Raw genomic sequence first — 12,937 nt, 5'->3', positions numbered from 1 at the left:
TTAAGAGCTTAACAAGCTTGCAAGAAAAATAATGATCTTGATAAACATTAGAATGGCTCACTTGCAAGCCTTTTTGTTTGGTAGTGTTTTCCTTCTTGCATTTTCAAAGGAATGATGAAATACCCAGGGTAAATAAATAAAGCCTATTATAATATCCCAGTAGAAGGGAAAAGTTTAGTTTAATTCCACTAACAAGTTTAGAAAGTCTGGAATTATTAGATTTGCTGTGAATTAAAATACACATTACCTATTAAAAATGTGAGAGATTCTGTTAAGCATGTTAAGATCTGATAAGGTACATAAATACATACATAGCTATTTAAGAAATATTTGTCCAAACATTCTGGCTATAATGCTGATTATGAAATGTTGAGCTGTACTGTGGATATAATCTTGTCTGGATGCTATAGTTGGTGATTAGATAGCACAGTGGTGGTTTTGTAAGTGGTTTTGACTCAAAGTAATGGGCTCCTAAGACGTGAAGAAAATTTCAGGTTGCACCAGAGGAAGTTTATTATGAACATTAGGAAAAAATTCTTCATGAAATCCCAAATTTATCCATGGTCAAGAATTGGAACAGACTGCCCAGGAAAGTGGTGGAGAATTCCTGAATGTATTTAAGAGATGTTTGGATGTGGCACAAAGGGATGTGGTTTAGTGGTGGGACCCACCTCAGTAAATCAGTCTGATGGTTGCATTTGATCTTGAAAGTCTTTTCCAATCTAGATGATTCTATGATTCTATGCTTCTTCCACAAGTATTAGAAAGAGCTAAGCAAAACAGAAATTATAATGAAATTTGAGATGTCAATGACAATTAGCTGTTATGAATATTCATTTCATATTCATTCTGGATAGTGCCATTTTTCACTATCTTTAATGACTGAATAGAGTTTCAAGAAATAGAGATATAACTAATAGTCATGTGATAATTAACATGGTCTTTTCTGAGTGTTGTAGCACTTGTCAAATGCCACGTGGGCTAGAGCAATGACTAGAAACTTAATTTTCGAACATGGCTAGTTCAATGTGTTTAGCAGGACCATTTGACATTCTCGCAGAATTGCTAATTTACAGGAAGATAAAAATCTGCTTGGAAGTATTTTCAGTCATGCTGAAGTCTCATTACAGAGGCTGAGGTGCAATGCTGAAAGTACACGAGTGTAAATCAGGACTCCAAATGACGGGTGAAAAGAAATCAAGCAATATTGAAGCACTGTCTCCAAAGAAAAGTGACCTCCAATTAATTCTGGGAAATGCATTTCACTGTCCTACCGTCCTGCTTTCAGACTTGCATATGCTTAAATCCTATTGAACACTGAATATGTGCTTAAAAGCTATGTGTTTAAAAGCTTTTTTTTTTTGCTTTTTTTTTTTTTTTTTTTTTTCCCAGTCAGGGTGGAAGCATCTGTGATAGTGAATTTTGGATACTTCATAGTATTAATATAAATTCTGTTAGTATTCTCTACAAAGGTTGTGGTATAATCTCCCAGTGTTGTGGTATAAACTCCCCAGCACAAGAAGGATGCAGATCTGCTAGAATGAGTCCAGAGAAGGGCCACAAAGGTGATCAGAAGGCTGGAGCACTTCTCCTGTGACGAAAGTCTGAGAGAGATGAGTATATTGAAGAGAAGACTCTGGGGAGACCTCACTGCAGCTTTTCAGTACTTAAAGGGGGCTTATAAAAGAGATGGAGAGCACATTTTCATTTGGGCAGATAATGGCAGAACAAGGGAGAATGGTTATAAACTAAAAGAGGGGAGATTTAGTTAAGATGTTGGGAGGAAATTCTTCACTCAGAGGGTGATAAGGCTCTGTCGCAGGTTGCCCAGAGAAGCTGTGGATGCCCCATCCCTGGATGTGTTCAAGGCCAGACTGGATGGGACTTTGGGCAACCTGATCTAGTAGGAGGTGTCCCTGCCCAAGGCAGGGTGGCTGGAGTTAGATGATCTTCAAGGTCCCATCCCAAACCATTTGTGATTCTATGAATGTTGTGCTAAAAAGTACTGGTGTGCACTCATACTGAAGAAATGCATTGAGTCTTTCTTTTGTAAACAATATGTGAAGCTACAAAGTCCATAGAACAATAATGGGGTCTTCCCTGAGCCTACAGAATGTTTTGAAAATAAAGTCATGGTTTCAAAAGAAAAATTAAGTAACTGAAAGGCAAAGCCATCAGAGAAAGAACATTATAAAAACTTTCCTTTTAGATTACAGAAATATGCAAAAGAGCAGAACATTTGTTAAATTAAATCTAGAGGACCTCCTTTGTGTAAGTATATTTTGAAAGTAAGTAAGACAAATGTATTACCTCTACTTCTGCATCTCACTGATACTTCTCTTTTATATGGGGCCCTGCTTAATCTAGTATGTGAAGGAATTAGAAAGAAAACAGCTTTGAAATTACTTTGATACAGCATGGCTAGTAAAAAAATGATAAGGCATATATGTTAGTTGATTATGCCCATAGTCTCTATTATTTAAAATTCAGACTTTTTTTTTCGGACTATTTTATACTTTATTCCAGAACATGGGTTTTCATTGTCTGAGAGAGAGGAAAAAATATTAAAAAAAAATAAATTAAAAAAAATATTAAAGCAATTGTGATAACATTCTTGCTTTGCAGTGTGGAAAGCTAAAAAAGAAAAGTACATTAAAAAAAAAAAAAAAGAAACTTCATGTGGTTGTGAAGGAAGACTGTGTAAAGCCTCACTGATGCTGCTCTGGGCATCCCATGAGACTACAGGGTTGCCCTGGAGCATTCACAAAAGTGACTCTTAACGAAGTAGGGGCGTCAGAATAGCTTACCTTGCCTAGCTAATACACTCTTAGGAGAGTGGGGGGGGGAATAAGGCTGCACATGCAAACTCCTACCAGTGTGTGCCCCAGGAAAATTGGGTGCAGCAGAGCTGCTAAATTTGCTATCTGAGCAAAAGAATGAGATCCCTCAGATTGTGACCAGGCTTCTTCCCCGATGAACCAGCAAGGCTGATTTGCTTTTAAACTTGGCTTTTTTAAGTAGTGGAGACATTCTACAAAATATAAGTTGTAGAAAATAGCCTTGGATTGCATGGTTGTAAGGTAATTGAATTTTAATTAAATGGAAGAGTGAACAGAGGCCTGTAATGAAGAGTATCAGTTTCAAATAGGCAAGCTACAGTAGACAAAAGTAATTAGTTACTCATATAAGCAACAGAGAGCTCAGATTAACATTTTACTTGAATGTGAAAGAGGCCTAGAAGTCCTTTGTCTTGCAGGTCCAAAAATGTTCTTGAACCGATATCCTGAGCAGAGAGATGGAAAACATAGCAGAAAGACTCAAAACAACATAAATGACCAATAGAAATGAGACATTAGGAGTAAATAGAGAAAGTGCAAAAGATATAAAGCCTTAAACCCTGTAGAATAAAATGAGAGCTTCCAGAAGTCAAACTGAAGTGGAACACATATGGAGCATTAGACTGAATATATGCCAATTGATCATGCAAATACAAAACTGAAGATGGAAAAAGAACAAGAAAAAAGAAGAAAAAAAAAAAGGGTTGCTAAGCACATTGGAAGTAGTACAACTGTTGTCCCCAAACTAAATGTTTTTTGTTTTCAGTAAGCATAATATTGAACACTAATGGTAGTATGGCTCCAAGTTTCCATGTCCTACATTGAAAGCTTTACGTATTTAAACTTAGAAGTGAAGTTAAAGTGGATGGTACACTCTACATCTTTATTAGAAACACTGTTGGCAAATCATTTCAACAGCATACTGGGAGACAGTAAGCAATGAAATTGAAAAAGCCTAATGTTTAGAATCATAGGATCATTTAGGTTGTAAAAGAACTTTATCATCAAGTACACAGTTAACTTAGCACTGCAAAGTCTACCACTAAACCATGACCCTAAGCATCACACTGAAATGTCTTATGAATACCTCATAGAATCATAGAATATCCCAAGTTGGAAGGGACCCATAAGGATCATCGAGTCCAACTCCTGGTACTGCACAAGTCTGCCCAAGAGTTTAGACCATGTGACTACATGTACAGTCCAGGGATGGTAATTCAACTACTTCCTTGAGCAGCCTGTTCCAATGATCACACCTCTCTCAGTGATTTTTTTTTTTTTCCTAATATCCAATCTAAAGCTACCCTGGCACAACCTGAGCCCATTTCGTCTTGTCCTATCACTTGGTGCCTGGGAGAAGAGGCTGATCACCACTCCACTACAGCCTCCTTTGAGGTAGTTGTAGAGAGCAATAAAGCCTCCCTTGAGCCTCCTTTTCTCCAGGAACACCAGTTCCCTCAACTGTTCCTCTTAAGATTTGTGCTATAGACCCTTTGCCAACTTTGTTGCCCTTCTCTGGACATGTCCCAGCACCTCAATGTCCTTCTTGCAGTGAGGAGCCAAAAACTGAACACACAGTATTTGAGGTGTGGCTTCACCACAGCCAAGTACAGGGGTACAATTACTTCCTTTGTCTTTCTGGCTGCACTATTTCTGATACAAACCAGAATGTTTGCCATCAGTTACAAATAAAAATTTTATAACCTCATAGTCACAATAATCACAATTCAGCACTGTTTCCATCCTTGGTTATGTGGTTTAAACTACTTAGCGCATCTTCTTTATATTTATCTATTTTTAAATGTGATGATAACTTCTATTTCCCAATTTGCTACTTTTATTTTCCCAATGCTAAAACAAATATTATTTTAATCTAGCTTATCTGACCAAAAGCCTTAGCAACAACACTTGTCTTTTATTTGTTTTCTCCTTTAACCCAAAGTTAATAGCCTTATAATAAGTTTCCTCCAACTCCTCGGGAGTATATTCTGTTCATATGCTTAATTTAGTTTTTAACTCTGTTGCTTCTGTGTTGGACCTTCCAACAAATGTAAGTTGCTTTGAGAAAGTAAATGTTACTTACCCATGAAAACACATGGAGAATTACATTCTAGAGTTAGACAGAAGGACTAATGCCATCACACAAGACAAATGAAACTACACCTGGTATGCTATGCTTAGTTATACTCACCATTAAAGATTATTTCAAACTGGAACATGTAAAGAGAAGGAATACTGTAGCAATCAGAATAAAACTCTTTTGTAAAATAGATACAATTTAGATACAGATACAATTTAGTCCAGATCTATCATCTGTCCTTCAAGTACCAGGGGGCAACACAAGGCAAGAATAACAGATGTAGCTATGTGTATATTATCAAGTAGGAAATAACTCAGAGAAATGTTTTGCATTTAACTTTAAAACATTAAGAGTATCACTTGAGTGAGTATCATTTTTTCTTCTTGGAAATAAAATGAGCTTTCTGGCTAAGTCTAGAGAATGGAAACCTATAAGAGTATGTGATTGCACAAGCAAGAGAGAAAACACCAAAGAGAAAACCATTTTAAGGAAAAACTGGTGCAAAGAGAATTCGATAAGGCTAGTAGCCATGGATAACTGTAAACTTGAAATTAAAAGGTTTCTGATTTTCAGTGGAAGTAAGCTTTGGAATAACCTCTTAACAGGAGAACTGAGCTAAGTTCTAACCAATTTTAGTGTATAGTGTAATAGGTGTATAAAAGGGATGCAACTGTTTGATATAGCAGGAGGTCTGATGGACCCTTACAGTCCAGTATTGCTGTGCCCTTTTAAAAGGGTACAATTTGTATTCCTTGAGAGTTGACCTTTCCCTCAACCTATGCTATGTAGAAACTTTTTTTTTTTTTTTTTTGCTGACACAACTGAAAAAATCAACATAGTGAGTCAGCTGAAACAGAATATTTAATATCCTTGTTGTATCCTTTTTTTTCTTTTTTTTTTTTTTTTTTTGGGGGGGGGGGAGCATTACTTGCACTTTTGTTCTTGTTTTGTTTTTTAAATGCAGGATAAAGCTAGTCACTTCGTTTGCAAACTACATTTTCTAGTACCTTTGGTCTCTTCTGGATTGTGTTTTTAAGTGAAGTTACAGTTCATCAAAAAGTGTCACCTAATGGTGACCCAATCAGGAGATCATGGCCTTAGTTCCTTTTTTGGCACTCAGCACTTCTATAAATATTAAATACACCAACTGAACACATTCAGAGCTTTTCTAAATCAGGACTGAGATTGTCTTTTGTGCCTTCCTCTTGCCTGGATACTCAAGGAAACAGGAATAGCTCCTTGTACCCTTTTATCTGATTCACTGCAAGCCCATGCAAAGCCAGATACAATTTAGCCCAGATTTATCATCTGTCCTTCAAGTACCAGGGGGCAACACGAGGCAAGAATAACAGATGTAGCCATGTGTATAGTATCAAGTGGGAAATAACTCAGAGAAATGTTTTGCATTTAACTTTAAAACGTTAAGAGAATCACTTGAATGACTGTCAGGCGGAAGGTCATTCAATCCTTGGAGAAAGAAGGAAAAATGTCCTGTGCTGTGTCTGGAGATAGCTGACATACAGATGGTACTTAAACAAGCTCTCTGACCCAGGGCACAAAGTCAAAACTGACTCCCAGGCCTAAATACTTTCTGTTCACTCTAATAGGACCATGTAGGTTGTAATATGGCATTTATACATTGGAATCCAGGAAAGATGTATATGAAAAATTACTACAGATAATGAATGCCAGGTATCTTTCTTTCTGTGCACATCTAATAAAGACATTTCTGTGAAAATTGAAAATGGTTGTTACATGCCAGAATGTATCTTGATGTTATGTGGATACATGTGGAAAAAAAGGTTTTCCAAGCCTGTTGGGGCCTTTTGAGTACTGAGTGAAATTGCAGTTCTTGCATTCAGGGAAGTACAAAGCCTTCTCCCAATTTCACCTGATATCCTGTGAGTTGGGAATAAGGTCTAGTGATGGTTCAGCTGATGGTGATTGGTATCCCTAGCATCCTACCAGCCGCCAGAAGGGCATAAGAAGAAGCAATTGGTAAAACAGCAAGGGCTGATACTGGGAAACAGCACCTTAGTTACTGCATGTCTAGACACAGCCACTGCTGAATTCACTGACAAAAGTTGTGCAAGACTGTGCCCATGGAGGAACCTGCCAAGTTACTGTCTGCAGGAGTACTGAATCAGGTGCCTTACAAGAAATGCCACTCTGAAATGTTACAGTATGAAATGTTGCAGTGCCAAAGCTCAGGGGCAGGTTACCATGGAGCAATGTGAGAACAACAACAGATCTGTGTGGCCAGAATCTCACTGCTATATATACAGACCTGTACGTTTAACATCTGACAGTGTCAAGGTAACAAGCCTGAAATCACAAATGGCCATTGCAGTAATCAAATTTCCATATGACTAAGTACAACCACAACATTGTCCAGTGTCCGATACCAACATTCCTAGCCAAAGCTTGATCTGAGCATTCACAAAAAGGCTGTGCTCTTTTTCCTAGTACTCTGTTTACATCGTCTGCTACCTTGTGTTTACAAGATTCCTGTTCTTTTTATCTTTCTCATTTTGCTAATAGCACCTCAGTTTTTATTACAGAAAGCTGGTGCTATTAAAATTTGCATTATTTTACGTATTCACTTCCAGCTTATTTCTTCCACAATATTTTGGGGGTGTTTTGTTTTTTGTTTTTTTTTTTTTTTTTCTTCTTTTACGTTGTGTCTTTACACTTTGTCTGTGTAACTGGGAGGATTTTGCTGTTACTTTAATTGTATATGACCTTTTTCAAAGAAATGATAGTTCAGTCAGAATTGTTTATGTTAAGAAATGTTCTGATGTATAACTCCAAAGAGTTCTATAGATTAGAAATCTAATTAGAATTAGGTAATTGTATATTAAATTCTAATGTATAGAATCTCCAAAACATCACAGCCATATTCCTCCCTTCTTCCCCTGCCAAAAATAAAATAAAATAAGATAAAAAAAGTAGATTTCTTTTTTCAGTTAACACTTTTCCTGTGTTAATGGTTTGCCAAGACTTTTAGAAGCTGTAGACTAAAACTAGTAATAAGTGAAGTATGTGCTAGACACCTTGCATTTTCCAATTAGAAAAGGAATCTGACCAAGTCAGAAAGAGCAGCACAGGATGAAGGGTGTAATCAAGACAAGAAAAGAGTTAGACTTTATAGGTTCATTATGAAGAATAAAGACAGTTAAGATACCTTGTATTGGTAATATTAAAGCTTTGATTAAAAAGGATATTGCACAAAGATTTTTCTGTTACATTATGACATAGTGAGGTAAAGAAAAAATTGGAAAATACCCTCTCTGTTTAATTGTTATGGGAGATGAGAAATTTGATACTGTGAGAACAACATGGGTGCTTGGATCTGCAGCTTGATTAGTGACAACTCTTAAGACACCACCAAAGAAACACAGACCCCCTTTCTTACTGTGGCTGTAAGAGCATGCATGGTCTTCGCAGAGGCCTTTTGGTGCAAGTACAGATATTGTGGACTGAAATATTATCAGATGCACATGCCTATACTATGGGTTACCTGCAGGTCTGGGTAATCAAGTGCTGCAGTTCACGTCTAGCTTCAGATACATCGTGGCATCCAGTGGAGGACCAGTGTTTGCAGCAGTCCCAGTTGAACTGCCTACGTGTTTACAGGTGGTCATTCTGCTTTCACAGGCTTGTAGAAACTGTGCCAGCACAATACTGGGGCAGAAGCATGTCATTTGCCATGGTCTGGTGAACTTCTGCCATGTGCTTATCCTCTGCCATGGCTGCAGTGAAGTGACTCCAAGAAAAAGAGAATGAGGTGCAAGTATGCTATGTACATCCAAACAAAGGAGGTTCAGTGGGCAAAGTGGGGAGAGAGGCACTTATTCCTTCAACCTATTCCAGGTGTGGTGGTTCGTCACCACTACTTTCAGTTATTCTGCCACCTCACAGGTGTGCTGCCACTCTTCAAAGGCAGTTTTGGTTGTCAAGATCTCATTAACTCAGGAATAATTCTTGCCAGTGGGGTGAACTACCAAGGGAAAAGGGTACAAGACAGAGTATCTGTTCCTACAGTGACAAGCATGAGTTAGGATAAAAGCCACAGGTGAATACACATTATTTTCTCAAAAGGAAATGCATTGGGAATTCTGTTCTGGGTGAATGCCATTCTGGGTGAATTCAAGCTCTGTTCTGGGTGAATGCCATTGCAGTAACCACTATACCAGAAATTGCTTTCATGAACTGTCATAAGCTGGTAAATTCTGAGAATCATTGCACCCATGCTAAAAAGATGTTGCCAAATTGTGACGGCATCAGTCTCCTTGGAGTCTACATGCAAGTTGTTGCTGCCCACAATTACCTCAGAAGCTACAGAGGGAGAATTTCTTCAGAGGCAGCAATAAGCAATTCAAAATATGCTGGATGCAGTCAATGTGCACCTCTCAAGAGGTGCAGAATACCAAGATGTCATCCAGGTATGCCGTGGCATCATTTACAGAACACTGTCATGTAGCTAGAGAGACACAGTAGCATCACAAGGTTCTCTTGGTGGTTGTATTTTGTGCAGAAAGAAGTTTTTCATTTGTCACCCTGCTGAATTCAGAGTGAATTTTAGGTCCCTAATAGATCCATAATGGTGAACTGGTGAGACCACAGCAGGTGTTCAGAGTGCTCCAAGAAAAGAGGCAGGGGGTGCTAGTTCTTTGGGATGATGTCTTTACCCCTCCTGTAATCCACACAGGGACAGATACACGTGTTTCTTTGGAAACAAACAAACAAACAAACAAACATGGAAGCCCTCATAAGGAGGTGGAGGACCGGATGGATTTATATACCAGGTTGTTCTTGAGGTACCCCTTGAGGGTTGCTAAGTCAGAATCTGACAAGGAATATGTGTATTCAGAGAGCACCTGCTCCTGAAGGTGCCTGAGTGGGAGTTACAGGTAAGAGTCTCTCATAGCGGTGAAGGTCTTTCGTCATTAGTTAAGGGAAATTCTAACAGCGGTACTTCTATAATTCTTAACATGATTATAACATGCAAACACACACACTTGCAAACACAAACACACACAACAAAATTTCTTTCTCTCAAACTAGGTGCTAGTGCATTGAAAATGCTTGACACTGTGGTAAAAACACTACTTTGGTAACACTGAAAATGTTAAATCTAGATATACACATTAAATCCTATATATGCCCTTCTAAAATTGCCGTAAAGAAACCCGAGGACCACTGTTGGGATGTAGTGTGCTGCACATGGTAGATATGCATTAAATATTAAATATCTACCATGTAGATATGCACTACATGGTAGATAACCCATTAAAATCAGTATATCACCTCAACCTGAAAATGCCATCAGAATGTAGCGCAGAGGAAAAAAGAAGTGAAATGATGCAGGAAATGAATGATACCAGAGACCTGCTAATAAAACAATATTATATCTTCTTGGCTTGTATACCTAGTATACCTTACAGAAAATCCTTATATATGACATACAGCATAGCCTGCAAGTAGCCATGTGTATGAATTTTGGGTTGAAAAGTACCATTGAGTTGGAACTCCAAATACACCCATAGTAATTGTTAACACCCACAGTACTCATTAAAGCCTATCATGACCATGTTGCATGTGCCTTTAAGTCTTCTGGTAGCTTGTTCTGTTTGAAGGGTGATTTGGAAAAGGACCACTTTCTGAAAAGGGCACGGACAAATTGTTCCAATGATGGGCCAGAGGAGAGAATGGAAATGCAGAAATACAATGACAAATACGATGTTTGGCTTTGCTTCAGTCACTTCAGTACTACAGTATGTAGCATGCTCAAAACTGCCAGCTTCTGAAAGAATGGAAATTTCAGCATTGTCACAGCATTTAAAAACAAGACATCTGACAGTGAACAAAAGGAGCTCAGGATTTTTCAGTCTTGGTGGATCAACAAGATTTGATTAGTTAAACTGGCACTGTCAACACAAGTGCCTTTCAGGTATTTCCTTTGGTATCTCTATGTATTTCATAAGTGTGAGGTATGTGCCGTTCTAGAAGTTTATCCTATCTTGCACCATAGAATGGTTTCTAAATTTATACAGCCTGAAGCAGCTATTGAATTGAAAACAATGCCTTTGTCAAAGAACAATGCTTTGTGTCATAGAAAGATAAAGTCGATCTTGAGTTCAGGAAAACTAGCTACATAATAATTCAACTCAGTAAGTCAACTTTTGCAGCAAAACTTCTGTTTTGCAGTATCTTTTGAAAACAGCTTACAGCTTTGGAAGAAGGTGCAAATAAAATATTTCATTAAGCAGGCAAATATTCCTGTCCTCAGCTGTTACAACTGTAGATCTATCTGTACATATACTACCACCAAAATGGCAACACATATGAATAGTGACATGGGTTTAAAAGCATCACTTCCAGTATACGTTTGATACTGCCAAGTTCTTGAAAATCAGTGGAAGCATGCAAGAAGTCTTTCATGTCCTTAGTTAACAATAATATTCCTTACGTGGTAATGAACGTCATTGAAGGCTGTATGTGTTTTGTCATGAAAAGTATTCTTTTGAATAGAAATACTTAGTTTGGACTTTATATTGAGTTTAAATGGCTTGGTTTGGGAACGGTGTGTGTGTATGTGTGTGTGTGTGTGTGTGTGTCTGTGTGTGTGTGTGTGTGTGTGTGTCTGTGTGTGTGTGTGTGTGTCTGTGTGTGTGTGTCTGTCTGTGTGTGTCTGTCTGTGTGTGTGTCTGTCTGTGTGTGTGTGTCTGTGTGTGTGTGTGTGTCTGTGTGTGTGTTCAGGAGTGGCCTATGTGAGCACAGCCCATCAGCTGTCCCATGTCAGATCAGAGCCAGCTCCAGACAGCTCCAAAAGGGACCTGCTGCTGTCCAGAGCCGAGACAGCAAGAGGCATTGGTTGGGCCTCTGGGAGAGCAGATTTCAGAAAGGGAAAAAAAACACTGAACAACAGCAGCTGGTAGAGAGAGGAGTGAGAAACAGTCCTGCAGACACCAAGGTCAGTGCAGCAGGAGGGCAGGAGGTGCTCCAGGCACATAGCAACAGCTCCCCTGCGGCCTGTGGAGGAGCCCCCGGTGGAGCAGGTGAATGTGGCCTGGAGGAGTCTGCAGCCCATAGCGAGCCCCTGCAGGAGCAGGCCCCGGGCCGGAGCTGCAGCCTGTGGAGAGGAGCCCACACAGGAGCAGGGGATCTGTGGGGAGCTGCTGCCCATGGGGGACCCAGGTTAGAGCGGATGGATAGACCCTGTGGTACGGATCCATGTTGGAGCAGTTCTTGAAGAGCTGTTGTCTGTGGGAAGCCCATGCAGGATCAGTTTTGCAAGGACAGCATCCCATGTCAGGGACCCCACATTGGTGCAGGCTCTCCAACCCTTGAGCCCTTTTCATTCTATTTTCTCCCCCTTTTCTTTGAAGAGGGGAAGTGAGAGAGTCATTGTGGTGGTGTTCAGCTGCTCAGCAGGGTAAAACCACCACAAACAGCCATCAAACTGTACGGAAATTAGGCTTCTTGAGAGCGAAGAAAATATGTTTTTTGGTTTTGTTTTTTCCTTAGTTCAGACTTCCGTAGGAAACTGAAGAATCAACAGGAAAACATCATGAACACATTAATCATAATCTGAGGGAACTTCACAGGCATCTGTGAGAATGTTTTATCTATTGATCCACATAGTGGAAAGAAGTAATTCTCTAATCCTTCCATCCCAGGTGCTGTGGATGGTGCAGTATAGGTTGAGGCATTGCAACAATAGCTGACAGGCTTGACCTCTGATAAAAGACAATAAATTCAAAGTTCTTTAGCTAGGAGCTGGATATGCTTAGTCTGTCTCTGAAGAAATATTGCCCAGCTTGAGTTGTAAACATTTTATCCTGTTTTATCCACTGTAAATCAAAATGTTCTCAATGCTGGCAAAGAAGAAGCACTGTTAGCTTGTTAAAAGAAAAGACCTGAAGGCCAGTACCTCTTCTCTTCATCATTAAACTTTATTTGGAACATGTTTCATGGATGTGGACAACTCTTATGAATCCTCTTTAAAATTACAAAT

At 39.0% G+C, this 12,937-nt stretch overlaps 1 protein-coding gene across 1 annotated transcript in view; it reads left to right on the top strand.

Moving 5' to 3' along the window:
* The window catches only part of TAFA5 (TAFA chemokine like family member 5), a gene marked incomplete at both ends in the record, with an annotated part of 415,000 nt that extends 402,353 nt beyond the window's left edge, over window positions 1–12,647 (top strand). Inside the window, one exon of the mRNA XM_084293440.1 lies at window positions 12,600–12,647. Coding sequence (XP_084149566.1) covers window positions 12,600–12,647 — 48 coding nt within the window. The remainder of the gene's footprint in view (window positions 1–12,599) is intronic.
* Between the last annotated feature and the right edge of the window lie 290 nt (window positions 12,648–12,937).

The sequence above is a fragment of the Netta rufina genome, assembly GCF_964035555.1.
Source record: "Netta rufina genome assembly, chromosome: 1".
Lineage (NCBI taxonomy): Eukaryota > Metazoa > Chordata > Aves > Anseriformes > Anatidae > Netta > Netta rufina.
This window is presented reverse-complemented; position numbering and strand designations above follow the sequence as displayed.